We start from the raw sequence: 24965 nt of genomic DNA, 5'->3' as shown, positions 1-24965 counted from the left end.
ATGTAGAAAATATTTTGTTTAATTGATGGGTTGCTAAATTTATCATTTTCTTCTCTTCGCTAAATGACTTAGACAGAAATGAATCTATCATGTTCTGGACCCGGGTGCTGTGGAGCTGGGCTTCGTACTGGGCAGGACTGTCTTTACCCCATATAAACGTGGAGGGGAGGGGGTGCAGTTTAACCTTCGGATCTGAAGGCCGGAGGTTCACGGATCTGTTCAGACTGAGGACTGTGTGACTGTGGTCTGATAATGGCAGCTGTGGCATTACGGTGTAATAGTTGACTTTACTGTGGTCTACATCAGTGATGGCGTAATCTACTGTGCTGCTGCCCAGATATGAGCAGTAGGTGAACCGACCCAGAGAATCTCCCTTTGTTCTGCCGTTAACTATATACAGACCCAGGCTTTTGCAGAGCTGCAGGACTTGTTTTCCGTGCCTGTTTATCGTGTTGTCATAATTCTGACGTGCCTTCGTAAAGTGTTTCCGTTGATATATATGTGAGTTGTTAATATATTTGTCTCCATCTGAGGTAATGTAATCCGCTTCCTTCCCCGTTCTAGCGTTCAGATCCCCCATTAACAGAACTGATCCTAGAGATTGAAAGTAAACGATCTCTGACTGTAGGGTTGGGAAGATGTCTTCATTATAATAAGGAGACTCATATGGGGGGATATATGTGGCACACAGGTACATGTCCTCATCGAAACACAAAAGCTCTTTTTGAAGTTTTAACCAAATATGTGTTTTCCCTTTTTTCACAGGCTGAATATAATGCCACAGATGGTCTTTAAACCAAACTATGATTCCTCCTGAATCTCTTCCGTTTTTAATATTAGGCTGTTTGATTGAAGGGATTCGTAGCTCTCTGTAGTTTGGAGGAGTGCAGATTTTGGAGTCTAAACGACACCATGTCTCAAGTAATATAATTATGTCTGAACTATATACAATATTTACAAAATCAGGGTTAGTAGTTTTCTCCCCAAAAGCAGAAGAGAACATCCCCTGAATGTTATAGCATGTTATTTTAAACGATGACATTGACGAATATTGGATTTACCAGAAAAATGTATGAAATTCATGACCCAATCATGTTTTAAAATATAGATTAATCAATTAGAAAGGTAGTATAGAGGATATATAGAAGTATGGTGAGTCGGTCAATTTTACACATTGAATAAAAAAAAAAAAAAAATAATAATAATAAAAAAAAAAAAAAAAGTGATTAAGAAATAACGATCATTCTTGACAGACACACTATGAGTATTTAAGCTAACATATTGTCACATATAATTTGCAGCATGTGTTTGATCTGGATCAGGTCAGTGGTGTCAGCTCTACCTGTTCCTGCCACTACAGCGGCGTAGCTGTCCGTCTGTCTGACTGACTCGCGCTCAGGGGGTGTTTTCTGAGGGCGTTTCAGGGCTGACTCCTTGATGGTTTTTGCGAACAGTCTCATGCCCTCTCGATGGATGTGGATACGGTCATACAGATGCTCATGGGTGATGCGCTGATGGTTGGCTATGTGAACGTTCGGCATTGAAGCACAGATGTTGGCTATCTCCGCGTTGATTGTGTTGATGATCCTTTGAGGGACGTCTCTGCGAGGTAGAAGGGTTGAGATGATGACCTTGGCTCTGGGGTAGATCCTGCTGGCTGTTTTCACCACGTTGGACAGGGCTTTTGTGACGTCCACCCTTGCACTGATGTCGTTTGTTCCGGTGTGAAGAATGATGTGTGACGGTGCGCCCAGCACTCCCTCTCGCAGCAGTCTCAAAGCAGAGTGTGAGGTGGGACACCAGAACTTCTTCACCGATCTGCCCGGAAACAGACGTCTGTGGTCAAGATGGTGGCCGTTGGAGTCACAGAGGATGACGATGTTGTCTTTACTCGCCTGATCTCTGCCGGTGTTCGTGGATGGTGTTGTAGTTGGTGGACGGTATGGTGTGATGCTGCTGCTGCCTTTCCTCTGAGGGGCTTGATGAGATTGTGGGGTTGCAGGAGTGAAGTAGCTCAGTGATGGTGTACTGACACACTGCTGATGTTGAGCTGTGGTTGGGATGCGTTCAGGAGTGAAGGAGCTCTTTTTTGTGTGTGCTGACACTGCTGATGTTGGGATGCGTTCAGGAGTGGAGGTGCTGTGTGTTTGAGTGCTGACACACTGCTGATGTTGTTTTGTGTGCAGCTGGTTTCTGGTCACTTCCAGCAGTCTCTCCAGTGTGTGGCCGTGTTGTTCTCTTCTACCCAGCTCCTCTCTCACCCTCCTCAGCTCCTGTCGCAGCTCCTGATTGGCCTCCTCCAGATGTTTAACGGCCGAGCAGAGCTGTTGTAGTTGTTGAATGCTGTGATGGCTGGACATATTCAGGAGCTGGTGGATGTTGTTGGTAGTTTCCTCTTTAAACAAGTAATAGTCCTGCTCCAGCTCTGCGATGTTGTCTCTCAAGGCCTTTATCTTGGGAGACACAGGAGTGCTGATGTGTCTGTCTGTCCGAGGAGTTCTTGAGCCTGGGTCAATGTTTGTGTCCGTTGTGTTGTAGAGTCCCTCTTCTGTGCTTCTCTTCACTTCAGGATCTTTCTTAATCTTCTGAACCTCCACTTTAAGATTTTTGAAGTTCTTCTGGAATTCATTAAGGCTGGTTTCTGGTCCCTGGACCATGACTGTTCCGTTATGATAGAGGTTCACAATCAGCTTTGTGTCGTTGTCTCCTTCCAGAGTGAGTTGTCTGCCTTTGCTGATGCCTCCTTTTCTTCTACATGTCATGGCAGAGCTGAGGATGGTGTGCCAGGCTGATGGGTGTTCAGTGAAGAACAGCAGGTTACACCGGACTCTGTTGTCTTCTGGTCCACTGTAGTCAGACAGCAGTAACTCTTGGTTCTCTCTCAGGATCATCTCTTTCATCCTTTTCTTATCTTTAGTAGATTTAACTTCTGCTGGATATATTATCTCCAGCTCTTCTTCATTTTTGAAAAATGCCTCTGCTTTAGGTAGGCCCATGTTGTTCTCAACTGAATTAACTGCCACGGAATGTTAGCTTGGCTAGCAGTTAGCTTGATATGTTGAGTTTTTATGCAGTTTTTAGGTGATGACAAAAAAATTAAATCGTTTTCAGAGGTCTTACCTTCAAAATCTTCTGCCTCTTTTGTTCACAATTAAGTTTTCAATCATATAATTACAGGTTGAGTCATAAAAAACTTACATTTTCTGGCAAAAATGTTGTTGATATCAGGAGCTCATATTTTTGCTGCCAACTGTCATCGGAAATCACTCTCTCTCACTCACTGAACTCTCTCTCTCTTACTCACTCACTCTCTCTCTTACTCACTCACTCTCTCACTCACTCACTGAAGTCTCTCACTCACTCTCTCACTCACTCACTCACTCACTGAACTCTCTCTTACTCACTCACTCACTGAACTCTCTCTTACTCACTCACTGAACTCTCTCTCTTACTCACTCACTCACTGAACTGTCACTCACTCACTGAACTCTCACTCTCTCTCACTCACTGAACTCTCACTCACTCACTCACTGAACTCTCACTCTCTCTCACTAACTGAACTCTCACTCACTCACTCACCCACCCACTCACTCACTCACTCACTCACTCACTCACTCACTGAACTCTCACTCTCACTCTCTCTCTCTCACTAACTCACTGAACTCTCACTCACCCACCCACTCACTCACTCACTCACTCACTGAACTCTCTCTCTTACTCACTCTCTCACTCACTCACTCTAACCCACTCACTTAACTCTCTCACTCACTCACTCACTCACTGAACTCTCACTCTAACTCACTCTCTCACTCACTCACTCACTCACTCACTCACTCTCTCAATCACTCACTCACTCTCTCACTCACTCACTCTCTCACTCACTCACTCACTCTCTCACTCACTCACTCTCACTGAACTCCCACTCACTCACTGAACTCTCACTCTAACTCTAACTCACTCACTCTCTCACTCACTGAACTCTCTCTCTTACTCACTCACTCTCTCACTCACTTAACTCTCTCTCTTACTCACTCACTCTCTCACTCACTCACTTAACTCTCTCACTCACTTACTCTCTCACTCACTGAACTCTCACTCGGACTCACTCCCTCACTCACTCACTGAACTCTCTCACTCACTCACTGAACTCTCTCCCTCACTCACTCACTCACTCACTCACTGAACTCTCTCACTCACTCACTCACTCACTCACTCACTCACTCTCTCAATCACTCACTCACTCTCTCAATCACTCACTCACTCACTCACTGAACTCTCTCACTCACTCACTCACTCTCTCACTCACTCACTCTAACTCTAACTCACTCACTCTCTCACTCACTCACTGAACTCTCTCTCTTACCCACTCACTCTCTCACTCACTTAATTCTCTCTCTTACTCACTCACTCTCTCACTCACTCACTCACTTAACTCTCTCACTCACTTACTCTCTCACTCACTGAACTCTCACTCTAACTCACTCCCTCACTCTCTCACTCACTCACTGAACTCTCTCACTCACTCACTGAACTCTCTCCCTCACTCACTCACTCACTCACTCACTGAACTCTCAATCTCACTCACTCTCTCACTCACTCACTCACTCACTGAACTCTCTCTCTTACTCACTCACTCACTCACTCTAACCCACTCACTTAACTCTCTCACTCACTCACTCACTGAACTCTCACTCTAACTCACTCACTCACTCACTGAACTCTCTCACTCACTCACTCTCTCAATCACTCACTCACTCACTCTCTCAATCAGTCACTCACTCACTCACTGAACTCTCTCAGCACAATATTGCCAAAGCAATAGACATATACAAACATGTAGATAAATAAAAGTGAAAAAAAAACAATATTATACAAATACATTACAATAAATATACAAAATAAGTACAGAGATATACATACTGCGCTGCCAGCTGAATACATTCTTCTTTCTCTCCCAAAATATAAGACAGTTTGTTTATGAGGCTTGCTTGTTGGAATTGAGGTAAATCTATGCTATTTGTGTGAAATAAGTGTCTCTGATGTTTTTACACTTGCTGCACTCGGTGAGGAAGTGCAGCTCGTCCTCTACGACCCCATCAGTGCAGTGTGAACACAGTCTGAGCTCTCTCTCTCTCCAGCTCTGCTTTTGTCGGCCCATCTCCTCACACAGACTGTGGTCACTAATGCAATACCTTGTCAGGAGCTTTCTCTGACCATAATTACTAATATTGGTCAGGTATGGGGCCACTCACTCACTCACTCACTTATATTCCTCGCTCACTCACTCACTCACTCACTCATTCACTCACAAATACGTACATTTATTTAGGGATCCATATTGTACCACATTTAAAGCCATTTAATAGGTCTCCCCTCACAACCAGAAAAACTGGATGTTTTATGTTTTTGACGTTTAACCATATTTTGATCATTTCTGTAAAATTGTGTAATTGAATAAATTCCGTAAAACTATCCAAACACACATGGTATACTTCATAGTGCATGAACTCCAAATTTAAAACCGAGTAAAAGCCTCTTTATGAGAAAGCGTCTGACATGAACGAAATGAATCAAATCATTGCTCATATCGAACATAGACAAAAAGATCCAAATAAATAAAATATATCAGATAGAAGATACACAAAAAAAGCTGGGAAATGATTGTTTAGCCTTACCCTATGGTACTATAGGTCAAAACAACAGGAAAAGAAATGATGCAATACTGAGAAACAAGCACGTTCAGTGAGCACTTTGTGTGAATGCACTGAGACATATCCAGTTTGAGCATCACTGCAGTACATTCGAGTTATGAGGCTTTCAACAGTGGATAATTAGAGGTGTATTACACTGCACTGACCTCACAAAGCAAGGCAGGAAATCAATTATCATCAGACCCAGGTGAAATATCATTTTGAGCAAGGGCTCCCGTTCTCCTGGCTCGATACTCTGACATTGGCACAGATGAACTGATCAGGAGTCAGAGCAGTGAGAGAATGCCTGGGTTTATAGCTTGATGAAAATAGAATCATGATTACCTCTACAGAAAGAAAGAATGGCTCGGTGCTGCCAAGACTGTGGCCTCTGATGAGGACGGCTGAATAAAACACTGATTGATAAAAAATAATCTGGAAAACATACAACCATACTAGCCCATCCATCCAAAATGTCTTTATGGCTGTTATTGAAGATGCATAATGATTAATTAGCCTTTGTGTTTCGCCAGGTCTTTTAACACATATGAATTATCATCTCCCACCCCCTAGAGAGAAAAAATGGTTGGAGGCTGTTTCATTTGCTCTTGATAGGGCAATTAACATTCTGATTTATATCTTGTGACATTGCAAGAGTTTTTAATGTTTCAGATGGAATTGAACTTGCAACAAAGGAGGATCAGAAGCAGGTTGGTTTTCAATTTTCTATATTATTTAAACTATATCTGAGGCACGTCTTGTGTTTAATTAAAAAAACAAACCTTTATTTAAATGGCCTTTCAGTAAAGGATTTTAAAATAGCGTTAAAAATGTTGACATACTAATGCTTCCTCAGAGCGTGTCCAAAGAGATGACCTGCAGGTTAATTACAATTTACAGTGGTAGGCCAGTAAAGCGACCAGATCATAATCAGAAATGAGCTAGACAACAAATTATTCAAAACACAGACAGATACGAAATAATAAATTATGTAAAGTTAACTATAGATAACCCCAGAAAATGCACCCTGGATGTTTAAATAAAATAATACCTGAGCTGTAATCATAATTTAAAGAACTCAGGGACACAATCACTTACGTAGACTCAGACAAACTTTCTACAATTTCATTTTTTTTTAATTACATTATAATGAAATTAATACGATTTTTCATAATAATATAATATAATATAATGTTACACTTTATTTTAAGGTGATGTAGTTACATTGTACTTACACAAATAAGTTCTGTGTAATATTAATTAACAACATGTATACTATAGAGTTACGGTTAGGGTTTGGTTTAGGGTTAGTTACTTGTAATTATGCATCATTTAATGTTACAGTTGTTCCATAAACTATTAATCTTTGTGAATGTCAGTTAATAAAAATATAACTGTTCATTGTTCATTGATAATATTAACAGATGCAACTTTTGATTTTAATAATGTATTAGTGAATGTTGAAATTTACAAAGATTAACAAATGTTTAGTTGTATTTCTCATAATTTTATATTTTTAATTTTTAATGGAACCTTATTGTAAAGTATTTTGTATAGTAATACAATTTTACTTAGTCATTGTATTAATTGTATATTAATAATATTATTTTCATAAGTTCATAATGTGATTTATATGTGGTTTATAAAACATGTCGCTCAAAATTATGATATTTTATCACCTGCAAGACTATCCTTTATTTTAACAGCCAGAATTGGAAGACAAGAAAGAGAGATTGTGGAAAATAAGGGAGTGTGAGAAGCCATTAATGAGAAACAGAGAGTGGAGAAATACGATTACGAAGAGCAAGGGAAAGGGAAGCTAAGAGAAAGAGTCAATTTTCACAGCTTCTAAAAAGTAGGGCAGTAAGATTCACAGCGGGGGTTTGTGAAGACACCTGATTGGCTGAGGTAAAACAACCATGTTTAATAAGCAGAGCTCAAGCGCCTCCTACCAAAAGTGTTGAAACATTCAATGAGCATGACACATGAGCATGAGCCCTGCCACTAACATCAATATCCAAGAGTCCATACAATTTATCAAGAAAACCTTGGTCGAGGATGTCAGGGACATATTTTTGCCGGATCTGCTTCTCCTTAAGAATAAATACTTGGTACCACAGCCTATAGGATTCATTCTTAGTTTAAACTATACAGTGGCCTGAAGAGTTTCTGGACACTGAAGCCACACTTAAATAATAAATGCGTTAGATAAATAAAATTGGATCTACAAACAAATAATATTACATTATTTCTTAGAACTAGCTTGACTTTTTTAATCATTTTTGCATTTGAAGCCATTGCCTCCTCAAGTACACACAGGAGGAACACAGGAGGAACCACAGGTGTAGTTCATCACATTAACTAACATGATCCACTATAAGAGTTTTTTCATTCATTTTGAACAGTATCTATGGATGTGTCTCAATTAGCTCCCTAGTGCTGAAGTCAGGGCACTGGTCAGGGAGTCGGCCATTTTAAGGGCCTCAAACGCGGAAAAAAACAACAAAGTGTGCCAAAACCAAACCAAAAGTGTGCTTTCTTTAAAATAAATGGCACTTGGTTTGATATACTGCTATATAATGCAATGACTTTCATTCATTTTAAACGTAAATACAAGATAAACAGTGAATTGACGTCTGACCAACACAAAAAACTAGGGCAGCATGATTATTATTATTTATTGACTTTAAATAAAACATACAGCACACACTTGTGGATCAGACTGTAAAACCTAAATCTCTCACTGTTACATTCATGTGCACAACAGGCATATCTGTGATTGGTTACAATGCTCAACCTCTGCAAAACACTTTGTAAATAGAATAATTACACAACAGACGCAGACCTAAATTAATTGCTATTACTGACTCTCAGTTGTAACTGTCTAGTACTACAATTGACCTGTGGCTAAGCCACGCCCCCTCCACTCACTCGGACAAACAGTCAACATTCAGTGACAGGCGCTATGGCAGCTGTCACAGTGGGAGACATTTCACAGGAGGCAATTGATTTTTGGAGACAGAAAGATTATATAGATATATATTTTGGTAAAACGTTGTCTAAAATATTGTGCTTTAATATGTAATTAATGATTCATGATCAAATTAAATATGTACAGGTCTAAGTTGCATACGTTTCCAGGACAAGCCTTTTTACCATCTTTACCAAGAGTACCTCTCCGTTAGTTTGGTGCTACAGTATTTACATGAATCATTCAGCACAACACTGCTAACATTTGTTATCTCGGTTATTTACAGATGCGTTTATGAAGCTAAGTGACATGATGTACAACGCAGCAAGAAGCTAACGTTAACGTTTTCTAATGTTAGGCTAACGTTACGTTAGAGATGTAAAAGATAACGTTCAAATAAGTTGTTGACTTATCTTAGAACAGATGTAGACATCCTTGTTTAATTTATCCACGTTTAGTTAGTGTTGTGGTCTACCATAACTTAATCCAGACAATTATCTCGGTTGAGATGTGGCTTGGGAAAGGGTAAAAAATACCCACCGTCGCCCAGCCTCTCGGGATACCTAGTGTCGCGGAGTAGCCTGTACTCCATGCACACCGTTTGACCATTTTCAACTTAAAAGGACAAGAAAAAACATAAAAACTAATGAAACCTGACTAACTGCAATGCATTTCAATGGACAAGGAAGCAGAGAATGTCGGAGTGTATGGGATAGCTATGCGCACTGTGATTGGCTCATCGCATTTGGGGGCGTGGCTTAGCCATAGGTCAATTGTCCAAACAACACGTAATTGTCCAGTATTTGAGAGTTTCAATAAAAGACAGAACATAGACTTGTGCTCAAGAAATAAACCATTGACTAAGTCTGTGCCTTTTAGAGCCACGACTGAAGCAGATCCACAGCACTGGGGTTGAAAGTCCGTTCAAAGTATCACCTCAGCTTTGAACAAAACTCCCTGCGGAGAATCAAACACACAGTCTGAGAGAAAGAGAGCAGACTCACCTGCTGCACAGTCCGCTTCATCTTCGCCGTTCTCACAGTCTCTTTCCCCGTCACACCGCCAGGACAGCGACACACACTTTCCTCCACAGTCAAACTTCTCTGGTGGACACGTCTGTTTGACTGTTGTGGAACAGAAGCAGATGTTTGAACAGGTTCACCTAAAAAGTCGAATCATTCTGTTGATCTCACCGTGTCTTCTTGCCTAATGTTTTATGAATACTATGAATTCAGACATACTACTCAGCTCACATACTGTTTTTCGACAACTAGTATGGAAGAAGGTTTGTTAGGACACAGGTTTGGTTCACAATTGATTCCATCTGTTGAATATTACCATTTTGCTAAGCTAATGACACAAACACAAGCATGAAAATACACAACACAAATATTGGTAAAAGTAATTAGTTGGTACTTTTTTTAATCAATACTTTTCAGTATTGAATGAAGTATATAAAATATTGATCAGTTTTTTTTTTCACATCAGAGTGCTTTCTGGGATTGTCTTGTCCATGAAGTACACATGTCACCATTTACTCACCATTTACCAAAATTCTGTCACCATTTACCACCTAAGTCGTTCCAAAGAATATCAAAACAACGTTGAAATTGGAACAACAAAATGATCGCAGAATGAAGACATTTGGGCTGAACTACTGTATACTTTGAAAGCAGCATAATAGTGTAAAGATAGCCAGTTTAAAAGTTGTCCTGCGTGCTTGTGCTTATCCTAGAATATGTACGGGACAATCCATAAGTGAATAAGTTCATTTGAATTGGTGAATCAGTTCATTCAGTTTGTTCATTTCAACAGTTTATTTTTCAAATCAAAGACTGTAAAAAAAGATGGATGACGCCCCTTCGCTGTCTTCCATTAGCGAGAAGTGAAGCCGCCATTTTCCCGATATGGTGCTGACATCTTGAGACTTGAGTCTGCGCAGTTGTGATTTCGGGACCAGACATGCGCAGTAGTGAACAGGAATCTAAAGCCGTGAAATCAAGGCCCTGCCCTCACTCTCGCTGAATCAATCGCAAGCACAAGCCTCTGCTGCAAAACAACCCATTATGTCAGTGTGCAATAATGAATTATAGAAATTTAGATATTAAATTCAAAGCTCCAATCTCCTCAGTCCCCCAAAGATCTCGAAAAAAAGTCTGTTGTTGCTTCAGTGACTACTTCGCTCAGAGAACCTCTCAATCACAGCTATCAATCATGACGCCACCGCGCTGTTTTTATAGCATCAAATAACTAACTAAAAACAAACTTATTTTAAAAACAAACACTTGAAATTACATCAGCGTGATAAAAACTACAGTAAATGACAGAAACTATCTTTGAAAAAAAGATATGTGAAGTGTAATTTAATTGTATAGTTGGTCTCACGTCCCGTTGAATAACATGGGGAGGCGGGGTTCATGAGCTATACTAGGACCGGTCACCGGGGGGCGATGGAGACGTTTTGGCTTCACTTTTCAGGGCTTGTGCGGCACGCTTGGTTCAAAATAGTAAATTATTCATTTTATGAGTCCTTTTTGTAGCAAAATATATAGTTAATTGCTGCTCTTTATCACCATGTTTGTATTTTATTAATTTGGGTGTTTCCTTTTTTATTAGTTGTATTTTGAGTATGTGCTAAATGTTAACGTCCTCCAAATTGAGATCCTAATTATTTTAGTTCCAGATAAACTCTTATTGTAACTGTAAAGTTCTGATCGGGGAATAAGGATGAGATAAGGCAAGTGGATCTAAATGTAGCCGTATACTTTAATAAACAAATAAAAAACAGAAACAAGCTAGGATTAATACTAATTAAATGTAACAGCGTGCTCTTAAACACAAGCAACGCCAAACAAAGACCAGAAAAAACTGAGGGAGGTTTAAGTGCTTCATTTTGGGCACACCTTGAGAGTCTTGAGAGTATATAAAAAATAATAATAAATAAAATGTAAAAAAATGTGACTATGACAATGTTAATGACAGCTGGAACACAGGGTCTCAGAGCTTTTCTCTCCTGGCATCCTTCAAAAGAATTAGTTCACCTAAAAAAGAATATTTTCATTATTTACTCACCCTCATGTTGTTCCAAACCTGTATGACACAAAAGAGGGTGGGTAGATAATGGCAGGATTGTAATTTTTGGGTGAACTATCCCTTTAAGTGATAGTAAACAGGGTCAGGTGGCAGATCAGAGGGCCCGTGGCCCTCGTTTTAGCAGATCTGTTCCCCTCTCTCCTTCACAGTCACGGTCAATTTGCTCCATTTGGCAGGATGTCTGTTGATATTAGATTGCAGTTTGAGAGGTATCAGAAATGCAGGCATAAATAAATCATCTCTGGCTGCAGAGGCCTGGAGAGCCGCAACACTCAATGAGTCTGCCGGGGCATTTCAGCTGCTCTTTTATCATGAAATAATTCAGAGGGGCCAAACAAGTAGTACCAATTAGCCTGGCCAAGGATATGTTGTATACACTGAAATGGCAGCTCCGTTGAAGCAGTCAGTTTTGACTTGAGTGAATTTATTATCCATCACTGGATCTGTTTCATCATTCAAAGGTGCTCTATGCGTTTTTTAGGCCGAAATATTTTCTGTCACATACAGCAAACATCTCCTCACTATCCGCTAGCTGCCTGTCCCCTGAACACACTGTAAAAAAAAAACGCGGTCTCTGTAGACAGCCCATGCTCCACAAACGGCAACAAAAACAATCTGGTCCAACCTGGACCACGAAACATAACAAACAGTGTTCCAGCCAGTAACCGACAAGAATGATTTGGGGGTGAGGATGGGGGGTTAGTGAGCGTGCACATGAAGGGGGGTGTGGGGATTGGAGGAGAGAGAAGCATGAATAGGGGTGTTAGCTAGAGGAGAGATGTCATAGACAACGACTAACATTATTAAATTCTCTAGAATTTGGACATGGCCGACACACGACCAAAGAGACAACGTTCCAATAAACAAAGAAAAGAGAAAAGGGGAAGGAACGCACAAAGTTCCGAATTTACATCGGAAAAGCCTGTTTCAGGAAGCACGGAAGGGAGGGGGAGGGGACGGGATGAGGAGGAGGGAGGGTCGAGCTAGCCTTCGTTTTGTTTGACAATACTTCGAACGTCAACAAGAAGTGACGTCACCCAACATCGCTTAGAGCACCTTTAAATGAGTGATGCATATCAAATGGGGAGTGATTTCTGCATTATTGCAGCACTTGTCCAACCCTACAGTATCATTAATCAAGCAACATGGCTGTCATTAATCTTCCTGACTTTATTCAAATATGCTTATATTGAATGCAAGCCAGCCTTGCTACTGAAATAGTGTGAACCAACAGTGTCATTTCATAACTTCATGACATACAAAGGATCTGCAATGCAGTAATGCAGTGTTTTAGTGTGCAGGAGGGTGTGTGTCAGTATTCATTTTTAACTGAGACAATTGTGATGCTTCAGAGATTTATAAGCCACTAAGAGAGGATAGACTAATTCTGAAAACATCAACAGGACACATTAAATCTGGAGCGTTGTTCCAAAACCGAGTGAGCTGTCTTGTTGTCTACAGCCTACATCAGCTGACAGCATCTATCTGACATGGAACCTTATAAGTGACAGATTTGGAACGTTCTTCACAGCATGTGTGCCACACAAAGTAGCACCAATCATGTGAAGCACACAGGAGACCTGGTACACAATTGATTCCAATTGTCAAACGGTAGAATGTCGCTAAGCTAAAGGCACAAGAACAAGCATTAAATATGCAGCACAGAGCACTCAAATGTTTGCTAATGGTAATTAGATGGAAATATCAACTAAGTGCTGTTATTGTTCTTTGAAAATAGAACTAAAATGAGTAAAAAAAAAAAAAAAAAAATAAGTTTTAGAAAAAAAACTATTGTAAATTGAAATAAAGCTGAAATAAAATAAAAAATTTAAAATAAAAAAATATGTATATATATAAATAAAATGAAATAATAAAATTAAAGAATCTAAATGAAAATTAGAGTACTAAAATTACTAAAACTAAAATGAAAAAAAAACTATATCAAAAAACTAATAAATGCTTTAATTGTATATAAAAATACTACAATAACAATGTGAAGTATGTTTATTATTGACCAGGTTTTACATTGTTTTTGTTGTTGTTGTTGTTTTTTGTTGTTGTTTTATAATCAGAGAGCATTCTGGGATTGCCTTATCTATGCAGAACACATGCAATGGTGCAAAATGATCTTCATCCTTTACTCATCCTCATGTCATCCCAAACGTTCTTTCTTTCAAAAGATCAAAACAACACTGGACTCCATTGTATGAAAAAAATGTATTCCTTTTCCCAGTTTTGACTCCTATAAGGTATAAATAAAAACAAGTAAATAAATAAACCAAACATTTACATATCAAACATATTTATACTGTGTCTTTTTGCAAAACATTTAGTACTAAATAGCACAAACCAAAATCAGCAGCCCAAAAAACACTTTCACAAGGAACTTTGTATAGAAATATCAGAAAAAAACAACTTAATATATATTTCAAACATTAATAAAGACAATTAGTTATAAAATAAGAAAAAATAAACAAATTAGCAATAGCACAAATTAATTCTACTGAAGAAAGTGCAAGAAATCAAATATAATCAAATGTAAGATAACCGCATATAGTTTTTAAAAAATAAATTAAAAAATATGAAATGAAAAATACACAAGTTATTCAGTCAAGATCAGTCACTTTACAAAGATATTTTGACCGCTCCTGGGTGACAGCTTTCACATTACCAGTTTTTCATGCAAACTGTGCTCTGTTTCGAAGTAAACTGCCAGTGTGAAAGCCCCCTAAAAGGACTTGGTTTTACGAAGTGCGGTCTGCAATATCTGCTAAAAAGCAGGAAAAGGGAAGAGAAGGAGAGTGAGAGAAAACGTGTAGAACAAATGACAACAAGGTCAGAAGAGCTTTCTTCAGCCCCATGTGATCTCACACTTGTGTTGTCTGCAGTGAGGTGTGAGGTAAGAGAGTGCGGTGTTGTGAAGGGTCGCGGTGGACTCAGACGAGACATTGGGCTTTGCTGATGGCTATTTGATCAAGGGCTTCTTAACTCCACTTCATCAAATCAGCAGTGTCAAATATTGCCGCTAGTCTCTAAACACATTAAATTGATCCCCACTTCATAGTCATTTCTGCTGTCAGGAGAGCTGCCACATGGAAAAAGAGTACAGGAATATCATGTGCCGGAACATTAATGTAGTCACCTTTAACTTAAAGCTGCAGTGTGTCATTTCTAAGCCACAAGCGACAACAAATAGAATAGCAATTTACATTAGGGGCTTTTGCACCGGATAGTTCTAGGAACTAACCAGCAGGGTGGCTCCCCGAGAACTAATGGTTCCCATAGGAACGTTTTCCTGTTCCATTCACACCGCCAGTAGGAACTCTGAAGTGACGTAAGCCGCGCTTGTTGTTGGGACTTTTATTTTGACGGCGCTGAGAACGCCAGAGCCTGAGCAAACAAACAGTGCTTGGGTTCATGTTCATTAGTTTACGATCTGTCTAACAGTCCTTTCTAATATGTTATTGGATAGAATTGTTATACATAGAAAGTAGACAGTAATAAAAAGTTATTATGCCGTAAGGTTAATATCCAGTGCTGCTAGCTGAGCAGAAATACATAATCATGTTTCGCTTGGTTCACTCAAAGTTGCATTGGATTTTCTCCTCAGCGTAAAGGCCCATCTATCACTGTTTTCTATGTTCGTAGAGTTAGTTTCTGGAGTAAATATATAGGCTGTAATCTGTGTGTCTACACAGACTTTTTAAAAATGGCGGATGCTGGTGTTTCGCGTGCGTTCGGCCAATCAGCGTACACTAACGTCACGGATAGATCCTATAGTGCTGGTTTAGACCTTACTCAAGTATGAGCTAAATAAGTTCTTCCAAAATGAGTTACTAGAACTAAAATCGTTACTAGTTCCTGCGGTGCTAACACGCCGACATCTTCCGCCAATAGTTCTAGGAACCATGAAAAGGTTCCTCCGGTGTTAAAGCCCCTATAGCCTCAAGCAATGAACTGAGTTTTAGAGCTGATTTTGGTTTTTTCTAAAAAACAACAACAACACTTCTTATATTGTCAATAGTAAAGAAGCTTGTTTCCGGAATAATTTTTTTTTAATAAAAAATGTTGACTGTTTATCTCACATTGTGAGTTTGTATCCCACAATTCTGACTTTATAACTTGCAATTGCGTGCTTAGAACTCACAATTCAATGATAAAAGTCAGAATTGCGAGTTATAATATTAAATGTATCTTGAGCAGCAAATCAGCATTGTAATGATTTCTGAAGGATCATGTGACACTGAAGACTGGGGGAATGATGCTAAAAATTCAGTTTTGACATTACATTTTAAAATATATTAACACAGAAAACAGGTATTTTAAATTGCAATAATATTTCACACTATTATTGTTTTTACAGTATTTTTGATCAAATAAATACATGTACTGACCTCAAACTTTTGTAAGGTAGTGTATGTACAAAAACACACTGAGCGTGAGTATAAATAAAAGATTACAACCCATATTTTTGGTTGAACTATCCCTTTAACATAATTCAATTTGACTTTTATTTATTAAACATTTACAGAGCACCAGTACAGCTTGACTCTTGTTAGCTCCATTGTTAACATGTTATTGAGGAACAAACTAGGTCATTTCTAGATCTGGGCCAAATTAAAGAGACAGGAAGCTAAAAAATAAATTATTTAAGCACTGTTTTAGCTGGCATTATAGTTCACTTCATAGACAGATTGGCGAACTATTAAGAATCCTTTGATTATAACTGGGTAATGTTACAGCCAGACAGGCGTCGATATACTGAAGAAAAAGATTCCATGCACTAGTCCAGCAGTGATTTACTAAACATATTGGACAGCATATGGCAGTCAATTACATAAAGTGGGGCAGCAAAGCCCTTGTTGTGCTGTATTTTGACGGTAGAGCTCACAAACATTCTCAGCTTTCAGACAGTAATGCTTTCCTTATGAATGTTAAGCTTTTTCTTTATAAAAGCCGTAAAACCGGCTTTTATCATTCCTGTGTGTTTTTCTGCAATAGGAAGATGTTAAATGTGCTGAACATGGAAGCATCATTCATTTTTAAATAAGACATCCATAATAGTGTTCATTAATGTGAGAGAACAAGGTTACTCCAGCATGAAATCTGTGCGTGACAGACAGCAAAGGTGTGTATGTGTGTGTAGGAATGTACTCATGCTGAACCTTTAGGTTTATGTGCATGTGTGTAAAGCTTGATCCTACTTAGAAAAAAATGTAGATAAGCAATGAATTTAATTTAGAAAAAAGGAATTCATTACAAGATTCCAACTAAAATTAGGGCTGTCAATTTAACGTTAATTTAGTGTGTAAAAATAACGTGATAAATTGATGTTATTATTAATCATGTTCCCTGACCCCTGTGTACATTTCATACTAAGATAACCGTCTTGCCATCGGCGCAATTCATACAAGTACAGAATAAGTGGAGACATTCACCAAGGACACATTCTTGCATTCAAAAATATTATATACACTATCAGTCAAAGGTTTGGAATAATTTCTAATGTATCTATGTATGTCTTGTGCTCAACAAGGGTGCATTTATTTGATCTAATTTCTTAAAATGTAATTTATTCCTGTGATGCAAAGCTGAATTTTCAGCATCAATGTTAAAAACTGTTTTTTGCTGCTTAATATTTCTGTGGAAACTGTGATACATGTTTTCAGGATTCTTTGAAGAAAAGAAAGTTGAAAAGAACAGCACTTATTTAGAATGGCAATCTTTTGAAATATTATGAATGCCTTTGTCACTTTTGATCAATTTATTGCATCCTTGTGGAATATTTATTTTATTACACCAAACTTTTGAATGGTATATCACAGTTTCCAGAAAAATATTAAGCAGCACAATTGTTTTTCGACAATTGATAATATTCATAAATGTTTCTTGAGCAGCAAATCAGCATATTAGAATAATTTCTGAAGGATCATGTGACACTGAAGACTGGAATAATAATGATGTTGAAAAATCAGCTTTATAACAGGAATAAATTACATTATTATATTCTAAACGAAAACCGTTTCTTTAAAATTGTAATAATATTTCACAATTGTTGTGATGTCAGTCTGTGTTCCCCTGTCTGTTCTTGTGTTGTTACTGTCGATGTTGGTCCCCCTATTCCTGTTCCTAGTCTGAGTCTTTGTAAAGCTTTCAGTTCATTGAATAAAGTGTGTTGCATGTGGATCCTGCTTCCTCCTTGCTTCAACCGCATCGTGACAACAATATTACAGTTTTTAATGTATTTTGGTCAAATAAATGCAGCCTTGGTGAGCCTAAGAGACTTCTTTCAAAAACATTAATAAAAAAAAAATATTCCAAACTTTTGACAGGTAGTGTATTAATATGATTAGATGTGCATTGGCTCGTTTTAACAGTACTCGAAGATGACAGGCTCCCTAAGCGTGATCCCAATCAGTCGACACATCGACTACGTCAGCGACTGAAAGGGAACTCTGAGGATACTGAACAGCTCTAGGCACAATCTCAGGGTTGCCATCTCATAATACTTTTTTGACAAGACTTGAATGCTGAAGTAAGTAATTTGAGGCAAAACGCTAAACAAAGCCTTTGAGATATTGCTGGATAAAGCACATGCTTCTCTGTTTATGGCAGCTATACAATTTAAACACGAATGAGGTTTTGTTATGCTACACAGGTTCAGCGCAGTCATAGCTTTTGGGGACAATTTAAGAGATCCAATTATTCAGTTGTTATGAGTGTTGTAGAAAAGGTCTTCTTTCTTTGCAAGAAATCTCTGAAGTCAAGAAGTTGCAGATGCCAGCTGTACATCTACCAATCCCGATCACATAACTCCATTTATATATTTATACATTTATATTTATATTTATACCATTTCACTGAGGCTGTCTGGCTTCTTTTTAATGGTGGCATGCCACCAACTGGTCCGTTTAAAAAAAAATTGAAAAAATTGTCAAAACAGCATATATGACATTACAATCGTACCATAGAGTAACTGGTGCATGTTTATACTCAGTGTGCTTGTCTCGTACTAGTACATTCCATTCAGTGTATGTCATCCACCATACAGACCTAACTGAGGCCGACAGTTCCCAACTTTTGTTCACCAGGCTATTCTACAAACATATACTACATCTCTAATAAAAATATACAATATTGTAATTTCCTTTCAGATGAAGTGCATTTTACTCAGACATATGCTCTATTTTGGATCTTATAAATGATGGCCAGCCAGGATTGGAAAGCCATGCGATATGAACTGCATGACTACAACAGGCTTTTTAAAATTTAAACTGAAGTCTAGGGACGCCCAGGGGTCATATATATATATGTTTTACATTTAGCATAATACATTTACATGTATACATCATATACATTTAACATTAACAATGGGTAGAAAATATTTAATATAAAGTAAATATTTATAGATTTTTCTTTTAATAGTAAAAAAGCCAATTATAAAATTACCTTAAAAAAAATTTCCACTTAACATTTTTCTCACTGTAAAAATTGGTCTTTATATATTAAAATATATATCTACTTTTCTATTTTGGTAAGACTATAAAAGTATATAAAAACAATAAAAGTTGGACTAGAAACCTGTGAACTAAAGCATCATGATGACAAATTGCTTATGTGTTCCTCACTTTTAAGTCTAAGTTATAACCAGGGTTTTTCCTGCTTTGAAAATATTTTGGCTGCTGCCAAAATTAATCTTGTCACGCCAAAGACTTATTTTGATCTATTTTGATCATTTAATGTGACAATACCAATAACGGAACAAAATAATCTGATACTGTATGTCAAAATGTCCTGTGCATTTAATCTTGGAGTGTAAATGCAAAAGAATAGACCTGCCACTTTTCCATGTAATGTGCTACTTTGTTGTTCATTTTAAGTCCCTCAGTAACTATAGAATAAATTACCTAAGTGATTATTTTTTATTTCATGTATAATAGGATAAGTTAATATTACAAACTGTTTCTTTGCATTTATTTTGGATTTATTATGAGTAAACTGGGCTGGGAAAGGTACTTTGTTGATGACTGTGTTTGTCCGCCACCACCGAAGACCATTTTTGACCCGGAAAAAACCCTGTAATGTAGTAACATCAAATGCAATCCTACACAATAATACTCAGTCTATAATGCATAACAACTATTTATGCAAATGAATAGACCTCCAAATAAACAGCATCTAATTGGTTCTTATTTCTTGCCTATCAGCTAATGGTTTTTACACAGAACATCGGTCTTACTTTGTGAATTCATTAGAAGAGCAGTTGTTGAAATGTTCCTTGAGTATTTATTCCATTTAAATGCATTAGAAAACTCTTTTGTTTGGCATTTCTGTTGAAGATGCTTCTTAAAGATTATGAAATCCTATTAGCATGCAAACTCATGAAATGAACAGTCGCCTATACTGATGAAATAAATAAATACAATAATGTGCCCATGTATTAGCTGGAAGTAATTGTTTTATTTTTTAAATCCACATTACTGAAATACACAAATTTAACATGATTGTCTCTTTCTGCTGAAGTTAATGCAGACATGGAGCGGAAAGAGCAGAAATGCCGCAGGGAGCTCTCATATTTAAGCTGCAGTCAATCTAATATGACGTTTCATGTTCCACAGCTGTGCTCCTCACCTACAGATGCCTGTGTACTGTAGTCATGGAAACAGAGCCATGGTTTTATTGTTCAACTCACAAAATGCTCTTACTGGCCACATGAAATCAATATAATCAGTGTCTATTTTTTCACTTGTCAAAACAGCAACAAGAGACCTGTTGGACAGACTAAACACGTTATTTTTGATTTACTGAGTACCCACGTGCTCAGCTGAACACATTGAAACAACTGAAACACTATGGTGGCTGGAGAAAGTAATATGGCCAAAAGCATAATGGCCTTGAGTGATGTAATGCTTTTAAAAAAAGGCACCAATATAAAAATTATAGAAAAACATCAAGAAACCACATATAAAAATGTGTTACATTTATTATTAGCAATAATATTATTATTTATAATAATACTCTAACAACAACATTAAGAAATATAGCTGCAAGCAGCCATTACCGGGGCCAAGCGCAAGAAGCGGCAACAGATGCCATCATGGGTGGGAGTGGCAGACCAACTGCAGCAAGGAGCAATTAAAGACATTTTAAGAGAATTTTGGCAAAATGGCTGACAAATCATATATACAGTAACTTTTAAGATGATTTAATGGTTTATCACTTTCGACAAATAGGTGGCGCAGTTATGAAATGGATTTGATGTGGTCAGAGTGAGGTGATAATGACACATACAAAGTTTAGTGTCAAAATGTGAAGGCATTGCAGAGATAAAGTCTGAATAGTCATTTTGGCAGCATGCCTAAAATTTGATGCTATGGTATACAAAAACGGTTTCGTCTATCAACACGAAATCCATAACTTTTATTCAGCACGGTCTGGAGATGATACGATTTGAATTTGGTGAAAATCGGACAAACGGCCTTGGAGGAGTTTGAAAAAGTAGGCATTTCATGAGGTATAATGAGCTGGAAAGAAAAATACTGACATCTCTCTCTTTTCATACAGATTACATAAACTGAGAATATTTGTTTTTTATATAAATTACTTCATTTAAAAGAAGAGAATTTCAGCTTCATGAAGAGAAATCTCTCGTATCTCTGTGACAAGTATTGACAGAGTTACAGTTCATTTTTCGGATGCGTTTCAGAATGGACCTCACTGACGAGAGAAGGTAAAACGCGCATCATGTTTATTTTTCTTTATTTGACGAAAAGCACAACACTTTGTTTTTATTGTGAGTACCCAAAAAAAATAGACACTTAACAGGATGTAATGATGTACAGCACTTATATGTAAGATCAAAATCAACAGAGTAATTTGAGTCTCTTTTGCACTGATAAGGAAAAAAGTGAGCTGGTATCGCCGCTTTGTTTACTACAGTTATACAGCGCGTGTCTGTGCCGTTCATTCACTCTCGCATCTACATTAGTAAACATGTTATTAAATTTACATGAACACATCCAAACTATATTGCTATAGCCTACTAAGATGAGTAAAAATAGACTGAAATATGTTGAAATAAAATGTCTAAAATTAACATGTATTAATGACATAAAATTAACATGTATATGCTAATATATCATACACAATATGTTACAGACTAAATATGAATGTTAAGACAAGATCTTGTGATTAGTTTTGGATAGATTATAAAGTTTTGACTGTAAAAAAAGACTACTGTCACATTAAATAGGTAAGCTTTTGTTCACCAATTTCTGCTCATGTTAAATATACTATATGATGTTTTGTCAAAAATAAGGTAGGTATATTGAATTATCAACTAAGATGTTATTATAGTGTTTGTTCCAATATTCAAAATAATGAATCCTTACCTTTTTTAATACGTATGATAAAATGTATACTTTTTACAAAGAAAGAATACACTTGCAATCGAACCGTCATGAGCTCAGGAATCAGATGAAAAAAAGAATTTTGTTGATTGGCCTTACGGTTCAAAAGTTATTAGCAAAATAAAAGTGAAACTTTGGACAGGTGGTGGCGCTAGAGGGAATGACTTAGGGCCCTTTCACACCTACCTTGTTTGGTCCGGACTTTCTGACTTTTCAGTTTGGTCCGAATCAAAATTACAGGTATGAAACCTCCCCCGGAACACGGTCCGGACCAAACAGATGAAATTTCGTCCGACGAAAAGAGGTAGTCTCGGTCCGGATCAAACTGAACAAAGGTTTGGTTCGTTTCTAGTGTGAAAGCATTTCTGTATGGTTCGGATTTTCAGACCTTTCACAGGAAGTTCCGGTGGTTCCCGCATAGCCGAAAAAACAGAAGGTGGCAGGAAAAATGAGCCGTACGCACATGGGGAGAGGAGGAGACGAGGTTGATAATTGAAGTATGGTCTGATGACATAATTAGAAGTCAACTGGAAAACATGCACAAAAAAAAGAGCTCGCATGATTGCTTGCAGTCTTCTCCTCCTTTCCTGCCGGCGACGATAAAATGTTCAAACGACCAGGACGTTCATTTGGCGAATTTGAACTAGCCTTGTGTATAGTTGGTGCTGCAGGTAATTGTGCCATAAAAATAACAATACAGTTGCAACGATATGCGTCTGTTCATTCATGTTGTCAAAGTTACCCGCCGCATTGACAACACGCTGACGTCAGACGCACGTCCATTTACAAACCAATCAATGTCGAGATGCAGCCCACATAGATGATGACGACAGGACGCAAGTATGTCACGTAAAGTTCTTTAGTGCGCTCGCATAATTGCAGTGTGAAACCAAACCAAATCTTTCTGAAAGTATAAAATGTATCAAAATGTGAACTTTGGTTCGGACCTTGGTGCGGACTTTCAGGTGTGAAAACGCCCTTAGAAAGACCAAAATTGGTGTATTTAATGTTGGGACTGTCCTCTATTAGAATGTCAAACCAAAACAACTTTCCCGCAATCGGTTCTGTGGGCTGCCATAGACTCCAAGAGCGGAAGAAGAGGAATAATAATAAGAACGGGAACAATAACAATAGGTGCCTCCGCACCTTCGGTGCTTCGCCCCCTAATAATAATAATAATAATAATAATAAGTAGCATTATTATTAATGCCAATAATAAATGTAACTATTTATTGGACATCGTGTCTTATTGTCTTTTGTCATACTGATGTTGGTACTGTCCATATTAACCAAAGAAATAGTTCAGAATTATACATACAGTATTTAATTTAGTCATAACAGTTTTTTGTTTGTCTTCTTCCAGTGTTGAAATAGATTTTGTGTCCCAGATGTTCAGTTTAAAGACTGTAGTTTGCCTGCCCGGTTCATTCATTCATTAGACTGCTTACAGCTGCCAAGCCATGCAGCAACTCGGCACATTATTATTGAATCCGGCTGATGTGCGGTCACAGGTGTGTGTTTACAATAACTTTGAGCTGATATATTCAGAATTTAGAGTTGGAACTATAATAACTTTTTTTATACCACCTTTAAAGGAGCTTCTCAAAGCGCTTCACGAGGTAAAAATACAAGGAAATACAACATAAATCAACAACAGTACATCGGTGTATTAAAACAATAAGAAATCCACAATGTTACCGCAATCAACATTAAGCTAATTTTAAAAAATAAATAAATTATAAATTTCAATAAAGAGTGTGTTTCCTGAATTTCAACAGTAAGTTGGTTCCACAACCTGGCAGCAGCTATAGAAAAAGCTCTGTCACCCATGGAATATAACTGTGTTTGATGGACAGCCAACAGGCCATGCTGAGAAGAGCCAAGCAGGAATAAATAAAGACTAAAAAGTAACGGTCCTAAAATTGAGCCCTGGGGTATGCCAGTAGAAACTGGTCCGATCTCATGTTTAGAATAGCCTATGCTTCAGTATGCTGTTCAGACCAGTTGGATTCTTTATTACATATTATATACTAAAAAAGGAAGAATGGACAAACATTCCAAATTATGGAACAATCCACAAGACAAAAACTACAAGTCATTCTATTTTCTCTGTTTTATCAGTGGTGAAGTTTTGTCTTGGCAGAATTGAACTGTGGACTCATTTATCTTTAATGGGAATTCCAGCACAAACAGCCCATTCTGTAGATGTCTCATGTTTTCCCACTGAACATCATCCCTGAACACACATTTTCTGAACTGGTTGGGGATGAGGACTGAATCATTCATGATAAAAGTGCACACGTGATGGCAGAAGGTAAAAATGTAATTAAATACTAGATGAGATTCTCTGATGAGCTTTGAAATAACTTCTGCTGAATAAAATAAAACTCCTATAATTTGATCCATGGGTACAAAATACATTAAAAAGGAGGAGTGTAGCTTTTAAATTCACTAAATCCTAAATTCAGAATTTCAGCCTTGAATACATCACAAAGCCGTGAGTACATAGAGTTTACGTGATGCTATCTACATGAACTCTACAACATGTCACATTTAATTTTCCCACAGAGAGGAGAGGAAAGAACATTTACTGGATAAATGTATCAGACCAAACATCTGACAAACACAATCATGTTTCTGCACAACAAACACACTGGGTGGCCAATCAGTGACTGTGTTTAAACTGAGAGGCTAGCTTGAATTCAGGTGCAGTTTAGAGGAGTGTGTTTAATATTAGTAGCCTAAAGTAATGTTCTGGGTTCAATGCAAGTTATATCACTCGGCTTACCAAAAAAGGATACG

General features: G+C 37.8%; 1 protein-coding gene across 1 annotated transcript in view; it reads right to left on the bottom strand.

Moving 5' to 3' along the window:
* The window catches only part of LOC143716181 (low-density lipoprotein receptor-related protein 8-like), a 111369-nt gene that overhangs the window by 46754 nt on the left and 39650 nt on the right, over window positions 1–24965 (bottom strand). Inside the window, exon 4 of the mRNA XM_077208480.1 lies at window positions 9666–9785. Coding sequence (XP_077064595.1) covers window positions 9666–9785 — 120 coding nt within the window. The remainder of the gene's footprint in view (window positions 1–9665; window positions 9786–24965) is intronic.

This window comes from Siphateles boraxobius, unplaced genomic scaffold (genome assembly GCF_051911475.1).
Source record: "Siphateles boraxobius isolate OS27281-9 unplaced genomic scaffold, OSU_SipBor_1 1, whole genome shotgun sequence".
Lineage (NCBI taxonomy): Eukaryota > Metazoa > Chordata > Actinopteri > Cypriniformes > Leuciscidae > Siphateles > Siphateles boraxobius.
Note: the sequence above shows the minus strand (reverse complement) of the source record. Positions and strands in the feature narration are given on the sequence as shown.